Source organism: Acanthopagrus latus, chromosome 3, assembly GCF_904848185.1.
Source record: "Acanthopagrus latus isolate v.2019 chromosome 3, fAcaLat1.1, whole genome shotgun sequence".
Taxonomy (NCBI): Eukaryota; Metazoa; Chordata; class Actinopteri; order Spariformes; family Sparidae; genus Acanthopagrus; species Acanthopagrus latus.
In genome coordinates, this window is record NC_051041.1 from 17638845 (window position 1) to 17663366 (window position 24522).

At 45.4% G+C, this 24522-nt stretch overlaps 2 protein-coding genes, 1 long non-coding RNA gene and 1 other non-coding gene across 6 annotated transcripts; 1 reads left to right on the forward strand and 3 right to left on the reverse strand.

Annotated features, from left to right (window-relative positions):
* Positions 1-1050: 1050 nt before the first annotated feature.
* Positions 1051-8663, reverse strand: gpnmb (glycoprotein (transmembrane) nmb). Of its 2 annotated transcripts, none has more exons than XM_037091887.1 (12): positions 8129-8663; positions 6283-6435; positions 6044-6205; positions 4998-5171; positions 4742-4903; positions 4295-4618; positions 3597-3641; positions 3298-3501; positions 2532-2637; positions 2074-2294; positions 1853-1943; positions 1051-1736 (listed from the first exon to the last, which is right to left on the reverse strand). In XM_037091887.1, the coding sequence occupies exons 1-12, from the start codon at positions 8196-8198 to the stop codon at positions 1583-1585; spliced, it is 1866 nt and encodes a 621-aa protein (XP_036947782.1). In that variant the 5' UTR covers positions 8199-8663; the 3' UTR covers positions 1051-1582. The 2 variants fall into 2 exon arrangements, with proteins under 2 accessions (XP_036947782.1, XP_036947790.1); XM_037091895.1 differs by having other exon boundaries at positions 6065-6205; positions 8129-8661.
* trnat-cgu lies at positions 3803-3874 on the reverse strand. Its single transcript has one exon. It is a non-coding gene; the product is annotated as a tRNA-Thr (tRNA).
* A 407-nt stretch (positions 8664-9070) lies between the features above and the next one.
* Positions 9071-15184, reverse strand: LOC119016429. Its single transcript, XR_005074150.1, has 4 exons — positions 15057-15184; positions 14701-14735; positions 14560-14607; positions 9071-9538 (listed from the first exon to the last, which is right to left on the reverse strand). It is a non-coding gene; the product is annotated as an uncharacterized LOC119016429 (long non-coding RNA).
* Positions 10073-17679, forward strand: LOC119015639 (polypeptide N-acetylgalactosaminyltransferase 15-like). Of its 2 annotated transcripts, none has more exons than XM_037091860.1 (11): positions 10073-11335; positions 11439-12812; positions 12923-13089; positions 13184-13388; positions 14128-14295; positions 15110-15227; positions 15765-15878; positions 16506-16637; positions 16726-16827; positions 16904-17047; positions 17129-17679. In XM_037091860.1, the coding sequence occupies exons 2-11, from the start codon at positions 12283-12285 to the stop codon at positions 17312-17314; spliced, it is 1866 nt and encodes a 621-aa protein (XP_036947755.1). In that variant the 5' UTR covers positions 10073-11335; positions 11439-12282; the 3' UTR covers positions 17315-17679. The 2 variants fall into 2 exon arrangements, with proteins under 2 accessions (XP_036947755.1, XP_036947746.1); XM_037091851.1 differs by having other exon boundaries at positions 10080-11335; positions 15684-15878.
* Positions 17680-24522: the final 6843 nt, after the last annotated feature.

The window sequence follows — 24522 nt, forward strand, 5'->3', positions numbered from 1 at the left end:
CCTGAATATTAACAAAATTCCCCTAAAACGTCACTTTTAAAGCTTTTTAATTACGTGTTTAAAAAAAAAAGTGTAAAGTGTTACATTTAATACAAATGTAACTTAAATAATTGATAAATGAATGCAGACATATGCAACCTAATGTATTTAACTTTTACATCTAATGTTCAGGGGAACTAAAATTATTCAAGCATAATACATGAAAGTAGAAGAGCTTTGCATCTGAAACTTCTGCAATGAAATGTGATTGACAATAAATATTTAAATGTGTTAGGCAAATTTTTGACACATCAGAATGGCGCTGCTGATTAAACGTCCAAATTCATAAATGTTACACATGTTCTGAGCTGTTTCATGATCTGTTTGACTAAAAGGCAAACGGATGTCATGGTGGTTTGTGAAGTGGTGATGAAATATAATTTATAGGATTCATGAATTTGAGAATAAATTGTTAATTTTGTTTTGTGGCACTCACCATGGTGACAGGTGGAGAGTTCATGTACCGCTTTTCCCCGAGCCTCAACTAAAACGTCTCGACTGTTTCACAAACTGAAAACATCTTTTCCTGAACTTAACTGCAGACCGGATCAAACCCTGGACTCTGGTGCGGCAGACACCAGTCCGACCTCGTCCCCGTGACTGCAGCTCCGTTCATTCTGTCAGACGTCAGGCAGGATCCATAATCCTGCCGAGAGTCACGTAGTAAGTTTTAATTTCTAGCTAATCCTGTTGATTACATTTTGTGACTGTTGAGTCGGAATAGGTTTCATTTTCTCTCCAGTTTAGAGACGCTCCTCTGTTTTCTTTGAGAAATGTGTTTTGTGAGAACAGTCCACACTCAGATATCAGGGTGTTCCCGGTATTTGCATTCCTTATTGTGTCTGTCTCGGTCGGGCAGAGGGAGAGATGCCGTCATCGGCTCTCGGTGGCGTGAAAACTTGACTTTACAGAGGTGAAGTGTGAAGGGAAAGATTGCAGTTTTTCAGAAAAATGAATTATTGGTCGGTCATTTCTGCTGAAGGAAAGGCGATGAAATAATTCACACTGTGATGTCTTCAGGAGACGAACGGTTAGTTCACAACCTTTATTAGAATACTTGAATTAGCTTTTTTGGGTCGGACAGTTTAAAATCATCCTTTGTGTTTCAAACAGCTGAGAGAGAATCATGTGGAAAACCATCTCAAGGATTTCTTACTGAACTAGTGATTATTATTATGACAGTATAAGACACAGTGCTGAGAAGCAGATCTCAGCTCAAAATCTGCACAAATCAGAAAATAATTAATCTCCTAGCAACTACTTCATCCGATAATGAACAAGTGGAAGGAGAGCCGAGGGAGCAGCGCCTCGTTCAGCCGCCTGGCACACTCTGCTGCAGCGTTAGCCATTTGCTGAAGCCAACACTCTTTTAACAACTAACCTAAAGACACAAACAGGATAGCAGTATTATTTACTTCTCAGCAGATACAAATGTCTTCCTGCTGCCTTTTCATTACACGATTAGATCTGCATGTCAGTCATCAGTATCTCTGGTGATTTCACTACTAACAGGCAGAAATGCTTTGGCGTAGCTCAGCGAAGCCTACAGGGGGCGTCGGTCAGTCAGCAGGTGATGGCTCTCCTCGCTGGAGGGGAACAGCGCCTCCCTCATGCGGACCATCCGACCTCTGACCCCGGCACGGTCGCAGGCGTCCTCCACCAGCGGCCTGCGAATGGGTCGGTACACCTTGTACCTCCTGGGAGAGAGGACAAAGTGTGTGAACAACAATAACGATGAAAAGAAAGAGCAGCACGAAGCGACACGCAGATGTTTAGTGAAGACGGTTCAACCTCACATGTCACAGCTGCTCACCTGCAGACCAGATAGGCGATGAACGCAAAGACAGCCACCAGCACGGCGGTGGAGGACAGCACCACCTCTGCAGCGTGAGACGTCTTAGACACTACAGAGACACAGAACAACAGTCCGTCCAACTTTCTACAAAGCTGCATGTTGAGGAGAATGGATTTGGTTAAATAAATGGTTTGTGAACTTGGGTGGGAGATGAGAGCGCAGGTCTGTGTGTGACCAACCAGGTGCATCCTGGGACTTGTTGATGGTGACAGTGGTGCTGGTCAGGGCCATGCTGCTGGAGTCCTCCAGGGTGATGTTGACGCAGTAGGTGCCGGGCTCCACAAACGTTCGCCTGAGATGCACCTCGCACTCTGACGATGGAGGAACGTCATCGCACATGATGTTACGCACCTGAGTGCAGCTGGCGTCCGACACGATGGTGCAGGCTGAGGTGGGGGTGCTGAGGATGAGGGGTGGAGAGTGTCACTCAGAGCCTGATTCATGCAACCTGTTCACCTGTACTGTCTTTAGTGCCTGTTTCATGTCTTCTAGCACCAAGTGAGTATTTGACATGTGAGGAGACTGGAAGGTTTTTCACCTCAGCTATAAGAATAAGCCTCCAGTGACACCAGACATTTTGTTCTTGATCCAAAAAGCAAATTGAAAGATTGATAATAAATTAATGGTAATCACTCACTTGCCCAGACACTTCACCCGGAAGCTGATGTCGTTGTTGGTCACTCTGGAAGTCGACACGTCCACAATGCGACTGTTTGGCCGGCTCTCCAGAGTGTGGCTGGGCTCTGTGGAGAACACATGAATGCTGGTGGTTTTAAAATGTGTAATCATCTTTTCATTACGTTAAAATGATGAAGTTTGCAAATGCTTTGAGTGGAGAGCAGTGAGTGTGTGTTTCATTCCACAAAAGACGGTTTCATGGGGAAAAACCTGAACCACACCAACAAGGAGGAACACTTCTGGTAGAAACTTTGATCCTTCCATCACATAAAAACCTGAATCTGTAATTTGGTTTGGTTTGTATTTTGATTTGTGCAACAAATGACTGTAAAACTCATCTAAAGACACAAATGTCCAGTTTCTTTGACAGGTCACTGGTCCTGCTGACCATGTGACTGCAAGTCTGTTCTGGAACATCATCTGTTTCTATTCTCTGTGGTGTTTACTTGAAGATCGATAAAGAAATAGGAACAGTTTGTAGAAGATTTAAGGTAATCTGTTGTTTAAAAATGAATAAATAAATATCTTAACATCAAAATAAAGTTTTCAACCAGAAATTCTCTTGTATTTGAGTTTAACAACATCATTAGAAGTTTGGAGTTCTTTTCTCCTGTCTCGGCCCCCTTGTGGTGAAAAGGCCAAAGTGCTCCTACGCCTGGATCCTGGCACCGGTCCGGTGTTTGGTACTGTTGGGTCATGATCCCAGAGTTCAGCCTCCCACCTACCGATAATGGTGATGTTGCCCGCAAAGGTGCCATGGACGTAGCGGAAGCACTGGTTGGTCTTGAGGCGCCTGGTGCGGAGCCAGGCCATGGCGGTTGGGCTCGCACTGGCGACGGTCGGGGGAAGGGGCTCCGTGGTGGGCAGGCCTGACGTCATGGCAACGGGAGTAGAAGAGGGGAGGGGCTGGCGGGTGGCGGCGGGTGTAGCTGAAACAAGAACGAGCAGTGAGACGCTCAAGTAAATTCACCTCCTCTGTCTGTCTCTTACACACACTTAAATCACCGCCAGCTGCAGGACTCACTCGGTTTGGTCTCCATCTTGATAGTCACAGCGTGAGTGGGAACCTCTGGAGGACGAGACACGAGACAAGAGACAATATTACACCTCAGTGAGACAGTCAGAGCCGGACAGTCACATCTACTGTTACACTCAGTGTATAATGATGAGATGAGTATCCTTTGTTTTACATACCTCTGATCTTCAGCATCACATAAACATTAAAGTTCGAGGCATGGATGGGAATTGAACCCATGATCTTTGGTTTACGAGACCAACGCCTTACCACTTGGCCACCACGCCAGATGTTTTCATGATCACATCTTCATGAACACATAAACCAAGAAGGCTTTTCAGGTTTGCATCGAGGAGTGTTTAGTTGGTTGCAACTGTTAGATGCCACTTGATCCTACATGCTGGATCCTCACTGACTCACCTGGTCAGTTCACCAGGATTACAAAAAGAAAGGAAAAGTAAAATATAAAAGCTCTCTCTCTTATCATGCAGTGACATTTGGTTTTATCTGGCAGTGAAGTTGCAGATTGTAACCAGCTGAACACCCCTCGCCTCACCCTCCCCTGCTGTGTCCTTCAAAAATCAGAAGAAAAATCTCTCGGAAGCTAATATTTGTCTTCTCCTTGTAACAGTAGAAAGACTACAATCAGATAAAACCCCTGCATGTACCAGATCGTTTCACATCACCACGTCCCCGTGTCTCAGTACCTGTGGGAGGCGGGGCCGTGGAGCTCCTCTGAGTCGGGGGGACAGCCGTTGGCGGACACTCAATGGGGAACGCTGCCTCCACCACCAGCATCACACTCATGCGCCCCAGCCGGCTGTAAGTGTGTGTGGTCACATCGCGGTGTGTCACCAGCTGGTTGCCATCTCTGAAGTCCCAGATGTAGTCGATGGAGGCGGCGGTTTTGAGGTAGCCGCTGGGATCATGGAGCTGGACTTTGAAGACCACGTCCTCGCCACGAAAGAAAACATTGTCAGACTGGTTGACCGCGGCCTTCTGGGAGATGTTGACAGCCACAGGGATCTTATCTGAGAGAGAGAGAGAGTGTGTGACGGGGAGTCGTAAATAATTGATTCTCTAGGTTTCTGCTGTCTGTTGGGCTGAAACATGCTGACAGATAAAGTTGTTCAAGCTCGTGACTTTGACTCCACCTGTGACGTAGAAGACACCGTTATCAGTGGTGAGGGGGCTGTACTTCCTGCGCTCACGCTTCCTGTACACCATGACCTCCATGACCTCGGCCCCCAGGGGGATGTTGGTGGTGTTGATGGTCACACTGGAGGAGGAACCGTCGCATGTCTCATAATACTGACCTGGAACAATCAGAGGAGATGAACGGAGAGAAAAACTGTTAAAGAACTTTGATTTTGTGTTTAGGATGTGTGAAAATGTGTAAAATCTTCTCACCCATCGTGTGCCACACGTAGACGTAGCTCTTGCGTCTCCAGTCGTTGCTCTGAGGGAACGGCTTCCCATCAGGAAACACGTTGCATTTCTTTATGTCCATACACTTTCCAAAGCCGTAGTCTTCAATCCAGGAAGTCCAGTTGTAGACGTAGCCAGACTGCAGCTGTCCGTTGGCTGCTCAGAACAGAAGGGAGTAAAAAATACAGTAAAATAAATCTGCACACATTTGTAATTCTTCATCAAAAATGGCTCAAATAACTACTTGTTGTGTGTAAGAGTTCATAAAACCATTGACAGCTCTCGACGCTTCAGCTCTGAGGACCATTTCAACCTCTTTCAGCTAAATGTTCTGGATCAGTCTCACCACTTCAGTTTTCAGCAGCAGCAGCTGTTTTTTTCCACATGAATACTAATGTTGATTTTTGCCAGCTGGATGTGTAAAAGGTCAAATATTTATCAACTTCACCATGTCTAGTTTATAAGGTGACAATATGGAGGTGTTGTGGCCACACTTTGTTGTGCTGCCCCCCAGTGGCCAGAAAATGAACTACTGCAACTTTAAGTCACTTGTGGACGTGTCTGTTGGTAGTTTTGTTTTGTTTGATGTTTGAAGTTGTAAAGCAAAAAAAAATGTTTTGGCTGAGTGACAGACCACCAGCCCACTTACACTGGAATGACATTCAGTAGAGTGCATACCTCTGCCGAGGTCCCAGAGTCCCCTGAAATTCATTCAAGCATAATCTGTTATCAAACTCGATACCTCCGTATCACTCTAAATAATATTTGAAAGCCTCCAGCTGGACCAGATCTGGTGCTCTTGCTATATCTACCATCTGTTGGACTTCAGCTGGCCTTATTGTGGCCCAGAACCCAGGCAAGTGTCACAAGCACCCGTGTTCTGGCCACCAGATCTGGACCAGCTGTGGACCATAATCCATGAGTGTAAGTGGGCTGTGTGGCCCGTCACTGGACCGGACTAGTTATCTGTGTTAAGTGGTGCAGTGGTGTTTTTCGGTGCTTGGCCTGGCCGGGCTTTTTGGCAGCACCTGAGGCCTCCAGCTCCATACCATCCGGGCAGTGCTCATCCCATACAAGATCCCCGTTGGCGTCCTCCTTCTGGCACGGCGGGTACTCCAGCTTCGCAGTGAAGGTGATGCAGGAGCCGTTGATGGCCGGACTGTCGCTGGTCAGACGAACCTTGGGTTTACCTGCAGACGTGTTCCGGGTGAAAAACTGAACACAAAACGGGGAGAATTTGGAGGAAAAAACTGATGACTCGACTCACCTCGGTGGTGCGTGAGCTCTCTGGGCTTTGGGTTCAGTGGAGGGTAGAGGTAATCGTCCCACGGGTTGGTGTCGGGGCCCCAGCCCGGGATCGGGGGAATTGGAAAGGGAAATTTCCCCACTGCATGTTTGTGAGGGAACATGTCGCTGATTGCTGGAGGGAGAGAGGAAGAGCTTCAAGGCATCTTTAAAGAAACGTTATGTAACTTCTTCACTAAATTACAGCATCAAAACCACGTCGATGGTTCAGCGTCTTGTTAGAGGCTGAATGGCGTCTGTGTCTCAGCCGCTCCGCCCTCATCACTTCATTCTGCTCCAGTCGGGTCACATACGTGTTTAATTCAACATACAATGAATAACATGTAACATCATCATGATGAGACGAGTTCTGTTTGTCATCTGACTGTTACAGACCTGAGATCTGTGATAACATCGCTGGTGTTGCACTCAGAAACCGCGAGGGGCGCCAAATCACACAAAATGAATATTTCTACATAACATTACTTTGAAGGTGGAAACTTTTAGTCTTATTTGTTGAGTGAATATTAAGAGCTGTGAGTTCTTATCTTTCTTTTAGAAAACCTTCAAAAACTTCATTTCTTCCTCGTTATAATTGAGGTAATTTAATTGAATTTATTAGAAGTGTAAGTGAAGTTTACTTTGTAAACATTTCTAATAAACTCGAGAGAATCCAGCGTCTGTGAACATGGTTTAAATCTTGGCTTTGAATTGAATATTTAACGCTTTTCTATCAAAACTTTTTAATTATCATGACATGAACATTATTTGTAGTGTCATATGAGAAATTAATTACATTTTGTATGTATAATCTGGAAAGAAAATAACATCTTGAGAGAAATTCAGCCCTGAATGATGACTTCTGTTTTTTAGATTTTCTCTAAATGCCAGTTTAAAATCAAACTCACAGAGAAAAAGTGTGAAAATAATTGGAATAACCCTTTAATACAAAGCACACCTGCTCTGTGAAGGAGATGATTTTAATTTTGATTCCAGACGAACACATGTATCATTAACTCGAATTCATTTATTCCTCCAAATTATTTGTTGCTGATGTTTTTTTTTTCTTTGTTTGTTTTAAATGTCTTAATTTAAGACTTGAGCTCGGCGGTCAAACATGGAGGACAGACGGAAACAACACATTCCATCTATTTAATGTGATTAAACAAATACAGAATCAGGATGTCTCTCTCTGTGTGTGTGTGTGTGTGTGTGTGTGTGTGTGTGTGTGTGTGTGTGTGTGCGCAGAGAAGCTGCGCAGATAATCAGCTCATAGACTTCTCAAACTAAAGAAGTCTTCTTAATTAACAATAATAATTAAAATCAGATGTTTTGACTTAATAAAATATGTTTCTGTGCAGTTTGAGGCTTCAGACTCGTGATTCACGCTGATGCATCAAACAGATTCTGTCGTTTTAAGGTTCAAATTAAAGATTTTGTATTTTTTTGTGGCTAATAAGAACAGTTTCGTTTGTGTGTTCGAGCTGATATCTGGTCTCTCTGGACATCTCCAGCCTTAATTAAGCTCATGGGACTCTGAGTGCTCACAGCTGATGTCAGATCAGCTCTTACTCAGGAGCAAATATCGAACATCAGAAGTCTGTTTCACACTTAATAACTTCTGCGCCACGCTCGATTCTTTAAAACAAAGATGAGATAATTTCTGTTCTGATAATTTCAGCTGAACATTTATTATTGCGCACAAACAAACATCAGCTGTTGAACGTGAGATGAGGCTGCTCGTGTTTCTGTCTCAGATCTCGTCTCACTTTCTGCCCAGATTCTGTCTCCTGTCATGAACATTAACAGATTCAATCAGCACCACTTACTTCTGCGTCCTTCAGCCTGGTACACGAAGCAGACACACACCAGCACGGACACACACCGCAGGACTCCCATTTCAGAAAAAAAAATAATGCTCAACAAATCTTTAAAAATAAAATGAAGATAAAAAATAAAAATCCAGATTCTCTCTGCTCAGACGGAGCTCGTCCCTCTCGTCCCCTCTGCTCCTGCAGCTCTCCCAGAACTTTCCCCCCTCGCTTGTCCTGATGTTCAATAATTTAATCTGAGCGCAGGAACATGTGATGTTTCCTAACGAGACGCAGCTCATCGCTTATTATAGTCTCCTGAGCGCAGGAAACTCATGAGGGATGTTTTGCGCGCAGACGTGCGCACGGCGCCTCCGCCTCCCTCCGGCCTGATCAGAGGTGATTCAGCTAATTAATCCATGTTTATTTGTTAACGGAATAATTACGGACATATTTTGACAACGTGAATAATGTTTGGTGATGCGAACTGTCTCCACACTTTTTGTTTCTTTGAGAGCTCGGCCCTCAGAGCTGATTCTGAAATCTTAAAAACTAAATATTGTTTCATTTTTTTTTTTTTTTAATCTCCGAGCTAAAAGAATCTCACAGGAAATATATCAAAGATCTGATCGATATCTCTCTCTGACTGCAGATTAAATATAAAACGGTCCACTCGCATCAAACGTCATTTAATGACATTATTTTGTTTTCGCCTTTTTGTCCACGAGCGCGTGACCGAGTTATTGTCTCCAGCTGTCTCATCCAGCTGCGTCACGGTGAGTCGCCCCGCACTGTTTGCGTGACTCGTGCGGTCCGCAGCAGCTGGACCCGCAAAAGCAGAAGGAAACAGGCGCGGTGAGTTTGTTGAGCGCAACATGTGACAGAGACGATCACGAAGCTTCTGCTGCTGTCGGTCACACGGAGAGTTTGGAAAGTGAAGCAAAGTGCAGGAGATGTTTCTGTAAATCACAAGAGTTTAATGAGCCTGCTGATGAGTTCTGATCCAAACACAGGGAGTCAGAAATATCAGCATCTAGGATGAATATAACACAGAGGCTGCAGTCTGTAATCCGCCCTGAGACTCGTAAGAAGATGTCGAGGATTAAAAACACTAATAAATAAAAACAAATTCTCATATTCATCACAACATCAAACACAGTCCGATCAGTCCAGCTGTTCTGAGATCAGATCATCACCAAGTCTCTCAGACTTCAGTCAGTCAGACTGCAGCAAAACATGTCTTTAATTAATGATTAATTAATGATTATTAAGATTAATTAATGATCACTGTTATCACGACATGAATCATCAGATGTGAAGTTTGAGGCTTCTTCTTCTTCTTCTTCTTCTTCTTCTTCTTCTCCTCCACCCTCTGTTGGAGGACATTTGGGTGTGTAGTCAGGAGCTGCCTGAACTTTTCCTTCGTGTCTAAAAGTCATGAAAGAAAAGAAAAACAGGGAGAGAAAGCGTCAGTGCAGCTCACCGTCCGGTAGAGGGCAGCACCACTCCGCAGCTGGAGGATGTGCGCCCCCCCCCCCACACACACACACACTCACACACTCTCTCTCTCTCTTTAATCATCATTAAATGGAAGCTGATTAAAGGTCAGGTAACAGTTATGTCACTGCTAACAAACACTTGACGGCTTTATAAACCATTTATTAAATGTTGTGAAGGTTCCTAAACACCCGCTGCGTCTGAATTATATCATCCACATAATGTTTACATCATATTTATTGACCCTTTACATGATGTTACAGACATCAGGTGCGACTTTACATCTAACATCAGATTAATAACCAGTTTATAAAGCGTTACACTGCAGGTGAACAGTAAAACAACTGCTGAGTAAAGTTTAGATCGACCTCTTATCTGTTTGAGTGTTAAAACTCTGTTGTTGTTGCTGTTGTTGTTGTTGGTGTTTACCTCCTGGATTAGTTGCTCCTTCTTCTAATCTCTGAGACACAATCTGACACAAACTATCCATCACAGCCTGCCAGAGTCTTTAAAATCAAAGAAGAAGTGAAGAAGCTGCAGCCGGTTCATTCTTCACACGTTACTGTGAAACAACAACAACTTTTCTGTCAATCAGCGTCTGAACGAATCAGCCAGCTGATGGTTTCATCTCTGTTCTGTCTTCTCTTCGAGCCCAGACAGAGTCCAGACATCACTGGCTGCACAACAGCAAAATGGATGAACAACAAGCCAGAAATGCATTGTGCTGCCAACAGTCACTGTTATTCTCTCTCTCTCTCTGTGCGTGTGTGTGTGTGTGTGTGTGTGTGTGTGTGTGTGTGTGTGTGTGTGCGTGTGTGTGTGTGTGTGCGTGTGTGTGTGGAGGATGCATGCGAGTACTTGTCGTGCCTTCTCATTTACAGCTCTGGCTTCCAGTCCGATGGAGGAATGCAGGAACATTCCCGAGAATGTGGACTGGAACCTGGGCCTTCAGTGTGTGTGTGTGTGTGTGTGTGTGTGCGTGCTGGCAGCTGAGACTCCAGTTCCCTGTGTGTTCTGGCTGCAGGCTGGGAACACATGGGAGTGTTCACTGCGCAGGCTGAGGACACATGCAGACTGTCTTGTGCTCCTCAGTCTGCAGGCTTATGAACATATTCCCAGCAGAACCGAGGAGGCAGAGCAGGTCAGCTCTCCCTCTGATCTGCCTTCTGATTCATTCCCACCCTCATCTTGTCCTCTGAAGTCCTCCTTTGCGCTTTCAACTCCCCAACCTGTCTCTCCAGGTGTCCCCCTCCCTCCTGTGTGTGCTGTAATCAGAACCATCAGCAGACATGCCGCCCTGTCATCCTGAGCAGAGGGGAGGTGAGCGTCTGAGAAGCTGCTAATCCACCAACTCACTCAAAAAGAAAGGCTGCCAGACAGTCATCACCGTCACCACCGCCTCCACCAGGACGGACAGGGGGGGGGGGGGCTGCTTTCTGACTGCAGCCAAACTGGCTTCAAAGCTCCACAGGCTGCAGTCAGAACCGTGCTGGTGAAGCCGGCTGACGCACAACTTCTTCATTTCTCCTGATGTGGTGAGAAAAACTGGGCACCGCCTGACCTCCTGTTGGACTTCACCCTGAAGGGAACATCACCCAGAGGTCACTTGGAAAACGCGTCAGGAAATGATTAGTCATTTTTCCACTGACTTTTCCCTCATAAAGCTCTTTTTTCATAATCTAATTCTGGTGCCACTCGCTGTGCAGAATCCATTTCCAGTGTGATACGGTAGGAAAAACAACTTTATGACAAAACAAAACAATTTTCCACTTGTCAAGTCGGCCTCAGACTGTTACTGACAAACTCTTTGTCTCCATTCACACGAAAACAGCTGTCCGGGCTGCCAAGATCTCCTCGCAGAACCCGGTGGAGATCGACGCTGCGACCGCCCGCTTCCCGGCACCGACAGACGGTCATGGGACTGCGCGGCCCGCCGCCAGCTGGCCGGAGAGCGCGTCTTTGAAGTGTGACGCACCGGGGAGACGCCCGCCTGCTCCGAGCCGCCTCTCACACGAACTGCAGGAAATATAAAAACACGCTCTCATTCCTCTGCAGTGTGAGCGTATTTATAACTGACTGCTGCTTGTGTTGGAGACGGACAGACTGCCACCTCCATGAGAAAATGCTCGTAATAACTCTCTGGAGTCGTGACAGGAATATTTGCACCACGTGACTCGCACAGACATCCAGACCTCCACACAGACACGTTCCAGTGGTTTAACGTTGGAAAACACTGACACCGTCCACATTCACAGCAGTTTTCCTGCGTAAAAAGACTTGTATTAATCCCTGTTATCATCTGAACTCGAGGGCGCGTTGAGAGTCACCGCAGTGAACAGGTGGAGGAGCAGGTGGACTCCTCAGGTGCACCCTCTGGGCTCAGATCTGCTCGGGCTTTAGGACCGCGGGATGAGCTGGATGAGGGGCGACGTGTGCGCACCTCCACCATGTAGAGGTTGAGGGCTGGTCTTGAACCTGGTCTGCTGGAGAGTCCGGGCTCTGGTGCTCCATGGAGGCAGCGCTGCGCTTCAAAACACAGATGGGTGACTTGTTTCTCTTTCTAATTCTTGGATAACCCCTGTAGGATCACAAGCTTCAAAGTTGAGTTAAAACTCAAGCATGGGGAAGTCGAGGCAGCGCTGGGTTCACTTCTGAGCGCCGGACCTCTCTTCATCATGAGGCTGTGGGGCAGAGCCACGACTGCCCGCAGGAGGATGCTCTGCCTCTGGCTGCTGCTCCTCGGCTTCGCTCTGGCGACTCTGGCGTTCTCGGACCTCTTTAACCGAGAGCGAAGCCGCACTCAGCAGAACCCTGGCCCTCCCCGCCGCCCCCTCCAGCGGTTTCCCGGTGAGCCGGACCTGGAGGTCATCGTGGATTCTCGGGACCCTGCGTTAGAGCTCGGCGCAGATCTTGCCCCGCTAAAATCTCTGCAAGAGGACCAGCTTTTATTCGTGCCATCGACTCAGGGCACGAAGAACCCGCCGCAGAAGAAGGGGAGTTACAAGGTGCTTCTGCCCGGAACAAACAGGGACACCCGCGCCGCTGCGCCGCCGACGCACGGGGAGATGGGGAGAGCAGTTCTGCTACACCTGGAGGGTGCAGAGAGGGAGTCGGAGATCGCTGCGGTGCAGAAGTACGGTTTCAACGAGGTGGTCAGCGAGAAGATATCACTGCACCGCAGGCTGCCGGAGGCGCGCCACCCGGAGTGAGTTACCAAAGCGCACGACTGAAACCAAAAGCTTTGCACCGGAACGAGAAAACTTTGGTGTTAAGACACTTTAAAAGTGCTAAATAAAGTTGTGAACTTGTTTGCAGGTGTTTGGGGGAGCGCTACAGCGAGTCGCTGCCGTCGGCAAGTGTTGTGATCTGTTTCCATGACGAGGCTTGGTCCACGCTCCTGCGCACCGTGCACAGCGTGCTGGATACGGCACCCAAACAGAATCTGCAGGAGGTTCTGCTGGTGGACGACCTGAGCCTGCACGGTGAGTCCACATCCATCCATCCATCCATCCATCCATCCATCCATCCATCCATCCTGACCTTTGCATGACCTTGATGCCTCTGTTCACTCCGCAGGTCACCTGAAGAATGTGCTGAGTGAGTATGTGTCTCATCTGGACGGGGTGCGTTTGATTCGCAGCACCAGGCGCCTTGGAGTTGGAGGGTGCCGCGCTCTGGGTGCTGCCAGAGCCACAGGGGAGGTGCTGGTGTTCATGGACTCCCACTGTGAGTGCCAGAGAGGCTGGCTGGAACCTCTGCTGGAGAGGGTGGCACAGGACAGGTACTGTTTACTGTGATCGGCTACAAAAGTGACGGACAGCAGCGGCTGTCGGACAGCAGCGGCTGTCGTTGTTGAGTTTCGTGATGAAGAATAATTAGGATCTAGAATAAAGTTCGGTCTGGTTGAGCCCAGACTGTCTGATTCTGCTGTTTGACAGCAGCACTTGAGAGAAGTGAGAAGAAGGAGGGTGCAGAGTTATCAGGTGTCCTCTCTCATTAGTAAAGCAGGAGGATACATGTGCTGTGTGTGTATCCAAAGCTCAGCTCTCATGATTTGGCTCTCGTCTTGTGTCTCAGGCCGCCTGCAGCGTGCCTCTAATTAGACTAGGTAATTAGGCTGAACTCTCAGACCTGGAATCTGCAGCCACTGAACTCTCTCAGCCACATGTTTGACCCCTCTCCCATTTCTCGCTCTCTTTCTTCCCCTCTTTAATCTCTTCATTCCATCTCCTCTGAGCATCACATCACACTTGGCCTCTTGGTGGGAAGATTTCACATAACACATGTGAAGCAGAAGTGACTCCAGCAGGGGACAGGATGTTCAGCCGCTGTGACAGGAGCCCAAAACACACACAGCCTCTGAACAACAAGCGGAAATGAAGCTGGTTGTGAATTTCAGAATGTCTTTTTTCTTGTAAATCTCTGACCGGCAGGAACGTCTCTGTCGTTCACAACACTTCTCAGTCCTGCATGAGAGATAAGAGGATGTCTGTTCAGGTGGATGTGATGTCTCCATGCAGGACAAGAGTGGTCTCCCCCATCATGGATGTGATCGACTGGCAGACCTTTCAGTACAACGCCACCCAGTGGCCAGTTAGGGGAGTGTTCGACTGGAGACTGGACTTCCACTGGGAATCAAACCCTCAACTGCAAGACAAGGACCCAGAGTCAGCTGTTCAACCTCTGAGGTGAGATTTTAAGACTGACCAAATGTATTTACATTTTTACGTTTACTGGTTCAGAATATTCTGCATCTGGAAAATTGCAGCAAATGAGAGCGATGTATGAATATAACACTGTTCCTATCTTGAGGTTAAGGACCCACAATATTTGCCTCCCTCACTTGCTATCAGACACAGAGGATGATGACAGCAGCTGATGTGTTTCTGTTGTGTCACATGGATTTTGTGCTGTCATCAGTTTGTAACGTGAAAGTCCTGAAACATTCTCACCTTTGTGTTGGAGGTTGTGTGACAGGCTGCAGGGATCTGAAGCACTTACTGAAAATAACAAACATTTTTTTCGTGGTTCTTAAAGTAATTTTAAAGGTTGTTTCAAACATTTGTAGGATTAATAATGAAGAGCTGAAATACCTCGACACTGGTTCTTCTCTTTAAGGAAAAGGTCCCTGGAACAAAAGAATACAAACACAAGAACAACAACAAAAACGTTGCTATTAGCATCAGCTAGTGGCTGAAATGACAAAGTAAAGCAGGATGAAACTTTGTCGTCCTTTAAAGTCGGTTTGTTTATTCAGTTCATCATGAAAACAAAGAGAGTTAAGAGATTATTCAGTTTGTTCCGTTTGCTCATGAAAATCTAAAACCTCTGACGAGGATTCTGTGAGTCAACTTTGATTAGTTTTAATGCAGAACAGGTTCAGAACCGCTGCTCTGGGCTGGGATCCATTTGTCCTCACTGTGGCTGTAATACTCAGTGTGTAACCCACCAACATGAGGACTCGTTCCGGTGTTGAAGTTCTGCCGTTGCGTCCGTTAACAGGAGCCCGGTGTTAGGAGGCGGAGTCTTGGCCGTGGACAGACACTTCTTCCAGAGTGTGGGAGCCTACGACCCGGGCATGCTGCTGTGGGGGGAGGAGCAAATCGAGCTGTCCATCAGGGTGAAGCAAACATTTTATTTCAATTATCAACTCGCCATCCAAATCCTTTCCATCATCCCCTCTCTCACAGGGGACGGAGACATGACAGATTGCTTTTGTTTTCATCTTAAGTCACATAAGCTGTTTTTAACAATGCTGCGGCTCAGTGATTCGGTCGCCTTCTGTCAGGGCCTCAGGAATGCTGCGCTGGGACATGATGCCTTTTGCACATGGACATCTCAGGTTGAATAGCGGTCTGGGAATGTCTGGGCCAGCTGACAAATGCACAAGCATGAGAGGAAAATGTTGCCTGAGCACCTGTTTCCCTGGGATGACCATTCAAATGTAACTTGATTTGTTACCATGTTTTGCAAAGATTAAAGTTTGATGGTCAACACGCAGCAGATGATAAGACACGTCATGTGCATGTATGAGATTATCTAAAACAGAGTTTGATAAAGCTTTCCTGTAACCTAGGTGTGGTCATGCGGGGGTTCCATGGAAGTGGTTCCCTGCTCCCGTGTGGCCCACCTGGATCACCACCACCCGCCCTACCAGTTCCCAGACCAGGATCTGCTTCAGAGGAACAAGATCCGGATCGCTGACACCTGGATGGACGCGTACAGGAAGATCTTCTACAGGAGAGACACGCTCGCCCATTTCATCCGACAGGTGTGTGCATTTGGTTTGGGGAGTTCGTCAAATTATTGGTTGGGGAGTAAATATGACACTTTATAATAACACTCATCAAAAAATATACATTTATAGTACAATATGTTAGAACTGCTGCCAACTGTAGCTGGCGTCAGCTACTAATCACAGTTTACAGTGCAGCTGGCGGCCATGTTAGCTGACTCTGTCCAGACTGCTCTGTAACGGTTTGTCAGATGTAATGTAGATGCTGACGCCATTACGTCTGTAGGAGCGACGCCAGCGCTGTAAGCTACTGAGGTGCGTCCGCTCAGACGCCTTACTTGACGCGCTGATACTTCCTTACTCAATGATCGATGCTTCGAGCCTCTTCCTTGAACACTCAGTCCATTTATTGTCCATTACACATGTTCTTTATGACGTTCAAACAAATGTTTCTCCTTTGCAAACAAAATGAAAACAACTTAAATGCAGCAGCTCACGGCCACAGCATCAGCACAGACAGTGACAGCAGTCAAAATCTGAAACACCTGCCTGCACAAAGGTCACCAGTCACCCCATTACAAAGAAACTGTACTATCAAAAGTGTTTTATTTTAAGGTAAAAATGTTACATAATGTTGGTTTAATTGTTCTTTCTTTCATGAAGTCTGAGAGTCCGAACATCACAGAGCGTCTGCGGCTCAAGAGGGGTCTTGGCTGTAGGAACTTCCACTGGTACCTGACGACTGTTTATCCGCAGCTTTACATCCCTCAGGACAGACCTGCACTGTCGGGCGAGGTAGAAAACACTCGTGCACACTAAAATGACTTTCGTTGCCCACTGTTGGCACAACAGACTGACACGTTCCATTCGGTCCTGTTTGAAGCTGTACAACGTCGGCACTGGCAGCTGTGCTGACTCCCCCCGAGGGCCGGACCTGCAGGACGGGGCCATGAACATCGCACCGTGCACCGGGACGGGCAGCCAGGTAACAATGACAACAGTCGTGAAAGTTAATGTATGATTACACACAGTGGCACAGACGATTTCTCTTGCCATCGCAGCACTGTGATCTAAACTCTGAGCTGGAGGTGCGCTGGGGTGCCATGGGGGCTCTGTGCTTTGATGCCAGAGGGGAGAGGGTGGTCTTGTCTCCGTGCCCCAGGCAGCGACCGACCATCAGCAGACTCCGGTGGAAGTTCATAAAGGCAAGGCGGTGATGAAACTTTTATGTGTATGTTGACATGTTGGGAGTTTGGCTGACTCAGTGTTACTATTTTATGCCTCAGCTGAGCGGCCAGCTCGTCCACCAGCAGTCCCAGCTGTGTCTGGAGGCTGTGAAAGAAGGAGCGCTCCCACAAAGCAGCCCGAAAGACGTCAGCACCCACACAGGAGGTCTCTTCCTGCGCCCCTGCAACCATCACCCCAGACAGCAGTGGCATTTTGAGCAGCTAGTTGCTCCTAAAGGTGCCTGACACAGAGAGCACAGAGGGATTCACTGGGTCTGCGTGATGTAAATCTGTAGACAGTAGAAGCATAAAGTAGTGAAATGGTGTAGAAAAATACACAAAATTTACATTTTTTCGCTCCACTTTGCCGCTCAGCTCGATTTGTTCCTGTTTTAAGGATTGCAAATACAATTTTACTGTGTTAAATAATAAACAACAGATTATCTAAAAAAGAAAATATACGATTATGTTGGAATAAAGTCTTTATTTAAATATACCTTTTTAGGAATGTCTGTTACTGTATTTATGTACTGTACATTTAATCATGTTCAGAAGTTCATGTTCAAAACCTGTAGAGAAAATGACTGATTAAATGATTTTTGTAAATGCTTTGATTAATTTATGTGTTCATGTTTTATTCTAAAAGTATTCAGTAGACAGGAAATCATTAAAAAGCAATAAATCTATGCAGGCTGAGTTTATGTTGGATGGAACTGTGATGTATGTATGCTGCAGAAGAGTCCTGGGGGTCAAAGAAAATGTTCATGTCTCTACAAAAACATGTGAATAAGAATCCAGCACACTATTAGCAAAGATTACTTTTTGAAAAACAAACATTTAAACTGATTTTAGTCCCATGATTCCTCGTGCAATCATGTGAGCGAGCTAATTTAACTGCAAACTATTGATTGGATTGCGTGAGCCACACTGGAATATATTCTAACTTCTCGAGCAACAGACTGATAAACCCTCCAGCTCAGAGGCAGACAGTTGTGAAAGTTTAATATGCATCAGAATTGTATACAACGTACTTATTCTGCTGATTTGTGAATATTATACAGGATCAGTTTAGCACTGATTAGTCTAACTCCACCAACAATGTTAAATTGTAATTAGTATATTATTTCTCAGTGTGTTTAGGATCATTGCACTCACTAAAACAAATGTTATAAATGTAAATGTGTATCAGCTGTGAACAGCAGAGGGAGCCACCTGCCTTCAAAACCACTGAAGCCCCAACTGATCATTTCATTACTGTCACACATGCAGTAACTTCTCATGTGATTTACTTTGACTCTCTCCTCGAAGATGTTTTTCAGCTAGACGTTCAGTGATTGGAGGTAATCTGATAGAATTACGCTGTTCATTAAGCCCATCATGTGACAGTGATGTCCTGAAGTTCATGTGACTGAGGCGAGTGGATGCAGTCGGGCAAACCTGTGATCAACATGCGATAGCTGCGTCATGTGACCAAGCCTCTACTGTAACTCGGCCCAAACACGAGTGAAGATGTTCTTTCGTAGAGCCCAGTGTTGGGATGGAGGCCGATGAAGGCAGGACCCTGAGCTGGTCCTCACCCTGAGGCTCTGCACTCTAATAACGGCCTTTACTCTGTCACAGAAGTGCTCCTCTTTAACCCGTGGTGCACTTAGCCCAGTCAAGTACACAGCACCTTTTAAATAAAACCAGTCATATGGTATGTCTGCAGCTTCGGGGGATAACCCTTGGGCAAACACCATGCATTGATCAGCATGTCTTCTCTCAGTTACATCACTGTGGGTGACTGACCTGTAAGAGAGCAAGAGGTCGCAGACTGTTTGTGTGGCTGTTTGCTCTGCCGCGTCTGGGCAGCAGGATGCAGGACATGCTATCAGACAGATGTTTACTGGACGAAGAGACGAGTGCTGATGATTTTGATGCAGCATTTCAGAAGTCTGCAAACAGAAAAGGACGCCGCAGTCCACCAGCTGAAAATCATGTCTGAAGGCAGTAGTTTTATTAAGACCACACAAGAGATTTTGGCATTTACATGATGTATCAAACTCTGATTCCCCAAAAAGTTGAAATGTTCTGTAAATCAAAACAGCCCATGTAGTAATATCCATTATCTGCCTTCAGAGGAATCATGATATCATCAGTGAACCTGGTCATTAACAGGTGTTTCTTACTTAACTGACAAAAATATATTAGGCTGATTGAGGTAAAACATTAGATATTTTGTCTTTGTCCTGTTTGATTGAAAACACTTCAAAGAGGATCAGCAAATCATCACATTCTGTTTTATTACCTGTATTTTGCACAGCGTCTTGACTCTTTGGGAAGATGTTTCCCTCCCTGCATCCTCGGATTTATTGAGGTCAGAATCTAAGACAAAAAAGAATAACAGTGTGTTTATATTTACAGAGAATAGTCTGGTCCATCATTCACACATCAGACCTGTCTCACCTGTCAGCACTGATTACAAACCACACAAACTTACTCTGAAGATGACACGCTGCATTGGAGCCAAAGTACATAGATTAGATTAATCAGATAAAAAGAAACTGATTCCAGCAATCAGGAAAATACATATTGTATGCAATATAACAATACATGTAAATATATGATTCACTTTTTTGTACCTTTTACTGAAGTTGTATCTGTGTAAGTGATATACAGTATCTTTAATTTCTTTAAGTGTGATTTTTGTTTTTTTTTTTGACAGAACTGTTTACTTCACATATTCATTGATATGAGAGCACAACAGCTGGATTACCGTTACATAAAACTTACAAAAAGACAGCAGAACAGCATTTTTTCTTGTAGGAATACAAGTCAGTGTCACATTGCGTTAAAAAGCGTCCAGGACACAAGGGCTCAGATGAAAAAAACATTTTTTAACAGACATACACAAAAGTCACACGAGGTCAGAATCGTTACTGACAGCTGGAAAACCAAAATCTAAATCAATTGAATGTGTTAATAGTGATTAACAGGATTTTATGACTCATCCTGCCTTAACACGTGCATTAAATCATCATGAATGATGCATTAGTCATATATTACTTAACCTGAGATCATGGCTCTGACATCCCTGTTGAAAACTTGTTGTTCTGCCTGTTTTATGATGTAAATCCTGCAGCATACAAAGATCGCTGGTGTCACGTCAACATGCGTGACAATGTCCCAGTAGAGGATATAAAGTAATCACAGTCAATGACCGTGGTCTCTGTGAAGTCTCTCAGCAGGAACCAGTCAAGTCAAGCGTGCTGGTAAAGCAACTCCCTTTACAGGAAACCAGCATGCTTGATAGTTAGAACATGATGACAGAGCTGCTGTTTTTATCAGAACATGTGTGTCGTTGTTTAGTATGTGTTCATTTCAAGAAATCTAAACCACTGCTGCTGCAAATATCTCCTGTCCTCTGGAATCAAATGCGTTCACTCCTGAGACTCGCCTTCTTCTTCTTCTGTGCTCAAACTGTCCTCCTCTCTATAGCTGCAGGTGACCTCCTGCCTGCCCCCCCCTCCCCTGTGTCTCCCATCACTCGCATCTTCCATCTCATCTCCATGCTGAGGTGAGAGTGATAAATACAGAGATAACACCCACATCAAATGGCTGATGGCTGCTGGACATTCTCACCGGCCTCTTTGTTCCGTCTTCTTCTGTGCCACCTCCTAAAAACACACACACACACACACACACACTACACACACACACACACACACACACACACACACACACACACACACACACACACACACACACACACACACACACACACATATAGGCACTGGGACACACAGAGATGCATCCTGTGTGACTCAGATGGATGTCAGCTGCTGTGCTGCAGGATGCTGTGGCCTCTTTATGAAGATCCATTGGGCTATTTCACCAAGGACGGAGGTGGCTGTACTTACTGTGCGTGCCTTAAAAGAGCCTTGGGTCCTCTGAACAAAGACGCTGTTGTTTCCAGTGATTCGTAATGTGCTTGTTGTGCAATTAGGTCTATGTGGATGGGCCTTGGGAGCCAACGCTGACACTGAGCGGAGATTAAGTGCATTAAAATGTGACAAAACTTGGCTTGCAGCAGCAATTAAGGTCGGAAACAAAAACAGCTTCTGAATGTCTCGTTTAGAAAGTTCTAGGTGACACAAACACTTTATAGGGCACCCTTTAAATTCTGAATCAGTGTTTTAATGATGCCTCTATTTGTGTAACACATTTTGTACTTAAAAATGGGTCTTTCAGGTCAAAAAGCAAATTTGGAATTGTTCTAAGGGTAAAAATAAAAGCACCAATCTTACTTACTTCACCTACTTACATGGTGAAGGATGGGACTCAAATATAAAAGGTGAGAACAGGCTGTAGGAGTATGATTAACCTGTCAAATCTGACCATAAGTAGATTAACAGTTGTGATAAAACATGAGTTAAAGTTAGAGGAGAATAAAGTTGCTCTTACATTATCACATTAGCTTTAGGGGAGTTCCACCACTAACAATGTCTACAGTCCTGAAGTGAACTGGGGAGCATGAAGCCCTGCACAGGAAAGTTTTAATTAGTTAATATTGCTCTTCAGTGTCGCTGTGCTCAGCCAGAGGTTGCAAAAGAAACCATAAAGTGCATAAGACGATACGCGAGACCTTATGATGTGCACAGTGAGCTGATTTCCTGTGTGAGTGTTGCAATCAAGCCAGCTGAGAGGCCCATCAGTGGCGTCACACGGCTGATTGACAACGCACTGTAGAAACTTGGAGATTTCACTTCCACACAAAGAAATGTTACGCAAGCTTGTCTCGCAAAGGACAAAGAGCTTAATGTCTCGCCTTCACCCACACAGCCCTCCCTGTCTAAGAGATGACAAGAAAAAACATGGACATCATGTGCGTAAGAGACAGAATCAAGACAAGTATCTGACCTGAGACCTGTGTGAGACATCTTACACCTGCAGAGTTTATGTACAAATCACACGTTTAGTTTTAGTTTAGTAGTTGTTTCTGTCCCAGCGCAGATGGCAGAATAAAAAGTTGGCTGTTAACGTTTCTGTGACATTTTGGACAAGAGACCATGAAGCTTTAACATGTGTGAGCGTGACAACACTGGATGTTTTTAAGGATAATTTCCTGCCACGATTTTGCAGATGGAACACAAATATTTTGGATGGGAAGTCAGGACGTCTCTCACCGTGTTCGTGGTGACTGAAGCAAGGATTTTATGCTGAAACATGTTTTTCTAAACCTGACCAAGTGTTTTTTGTGCCTGAACCCTAACCAAACCATAAGCACAGCGTTGTCACAACATTATAGTAGAACATTTGAATACGAAGATGTAACATAAAGTTTCAACATATGCGTGGTTTGCAGAAACGTGGGTCCTCTGATCATCAATCTTACTCTAACATTCAGCCTCTTTAAGCTCTGTTTTTGGTCTCTGCCTCCTCCTCGGGGAAATATCTGGCCCTTTATCAGCTATATGTTCCTCTGTGTTCCCCAGCTAGTTGTCAACTGTGTGTCTGGTTCTGAGCAGATAGTGTAAAAGGGCTTTCAGAGCTTCTTCACTGTAAACAGCCTCCTGATGCAGCTGGAATGACCACCGGGGGGAAATAAAAATGGTAAAGTTTGCTGGCAGACAGGTAAACAACAAGATTAAACTTAGCATTTCAAACCAGAGGGGAGCTGCAGACTCTGTAGGCTCATCATGATACCTTTCACACTGTCACGTTATTAAAATATTGATTATAGCTGCCTCAAGTAACTACTTATCACATAAGCTCACATATGGAGATTTAACCCTCTCCATCTTAAAATGACTTTTAAAGATGGAGCAGCTCTCTTTCCCTCTTTTCTCTTTTTTACTTTTTGTCCGTCATGTGTATGATTTGAATCTTCCTCCATATGTAGGCTTGTCTAAAAATGTGCACATTGCAGCCATTAAAAAAAATAAATGTTGGGTTCAGACATCCAGGTAGCTGACAAACAGATGCTGAGAGGACAGTGAGCCCATCACAGACGCATTCAGAGGTAGTAGTTCAGTAGTTTTATCCTTCTCTCATTAGATGAAAAGAAAAGATGTTGGTTCATTTTTGTTCCTTTTGGTTATACTAAAATGCACCATCACATAACAAAATGGAAGTGTGCATCATGCTCGGCTGTCCAAATGTAGTCAGTCCTGCCAGGTGTTCACATTCAGACACCTGCCTTCTGTCGTCTTCTATAAGTGTAGTGAGCATTTTTAGCAGGGAGCCTTACATCACTGCTACATCAACACAATGGAAGACAACTATTTAGTGAGAGCTCTACATGCAGATGATCCACCTATCTGCTGCTTTAAAATGCCAGACCACTCTCTGACAGGTGAACAACAAAAGAGGTAATTTAGCAGTTGTTCCAGTATCCATGGGCAAAGCCAGTCCTGCACTTCTAAGAGAAGAAACCACCATTAATCTCCACTTCTGACATGCGCATTGTTCTACCACCCCTCCCACCAACACCACTTGTACCACAGCACCCAGGAGAGAAGCTCAGACTCATTTATCAAACACACAAGATGTCCTGCAAGCCCCCCCTCCTCCTCCCAGCTCCCTCTCTGCTTTACACCAATGCAAATATAACTATCTGGATGTGCAACAGCGGCCGCCGTCTCCCTCAGAGTGGAACAGAACAATGTTAAGCCCTTGTGTGGAGAGCTTTCTCCATACGTACGTGTGCGCTTATATATGCAGGCAGACACTCGTGATTTGCGGACGTACCTCACACAAGACAGACCACACACACTCAAACACAAACACAATGTGTCCTTGGTTCAGCACACAGCTCGGCCTCTTTTCTTCAGCAGGCAGCCTATCGGATCTGAATGAGGGCTGAATGGAAGTACACCACAGCTGGCGGATTTCAACATATCTCCATTATGTCCGTGGAGATGAAAGGAGAGAAATGGACAGATTTTTATTACCTGAGAGAGAATTTCTCACCTCCTGCACAGCGATGGTGTTTTTCAGCACTAAAATCTGGGGCGAGGGACAAGTGAAGAGACTCTTTTCACTGGATAAAGTGCTCATTTGAATGGAAGAGTGAGTGTGTGAGTGTGTTTGTGTGTGTGTGTTCACATGGCATTTCTGTGTGTGCTCAGATGAAAAGAGTGGACAGGGATGAATAGTTGCAGTATTTGGGTCAGGGCCATTACTGAACAATGTGAAAATAGTGGTTTAATCAGACACACAGATATAGAAGAAATATGAATCACATAGTTCAGTGTATGTTTAATCTGAAGAGGAATGCTCATACATCGCTGGTACACATCCCCTTTTAGCATTTGTGTTGCACTTTCCCCAGTTCCATCTGTATTATACCGTCCCTCTGAGTCAGCCCCAACTTTAATCAGAAATCATAAGAAAGTAATGGTGTAAAGGAAGAAGGCAGATGGGCCTCACTTTGCTAATGACAGATTGTGGGAAGAAGTGAATAAAAGATGAGT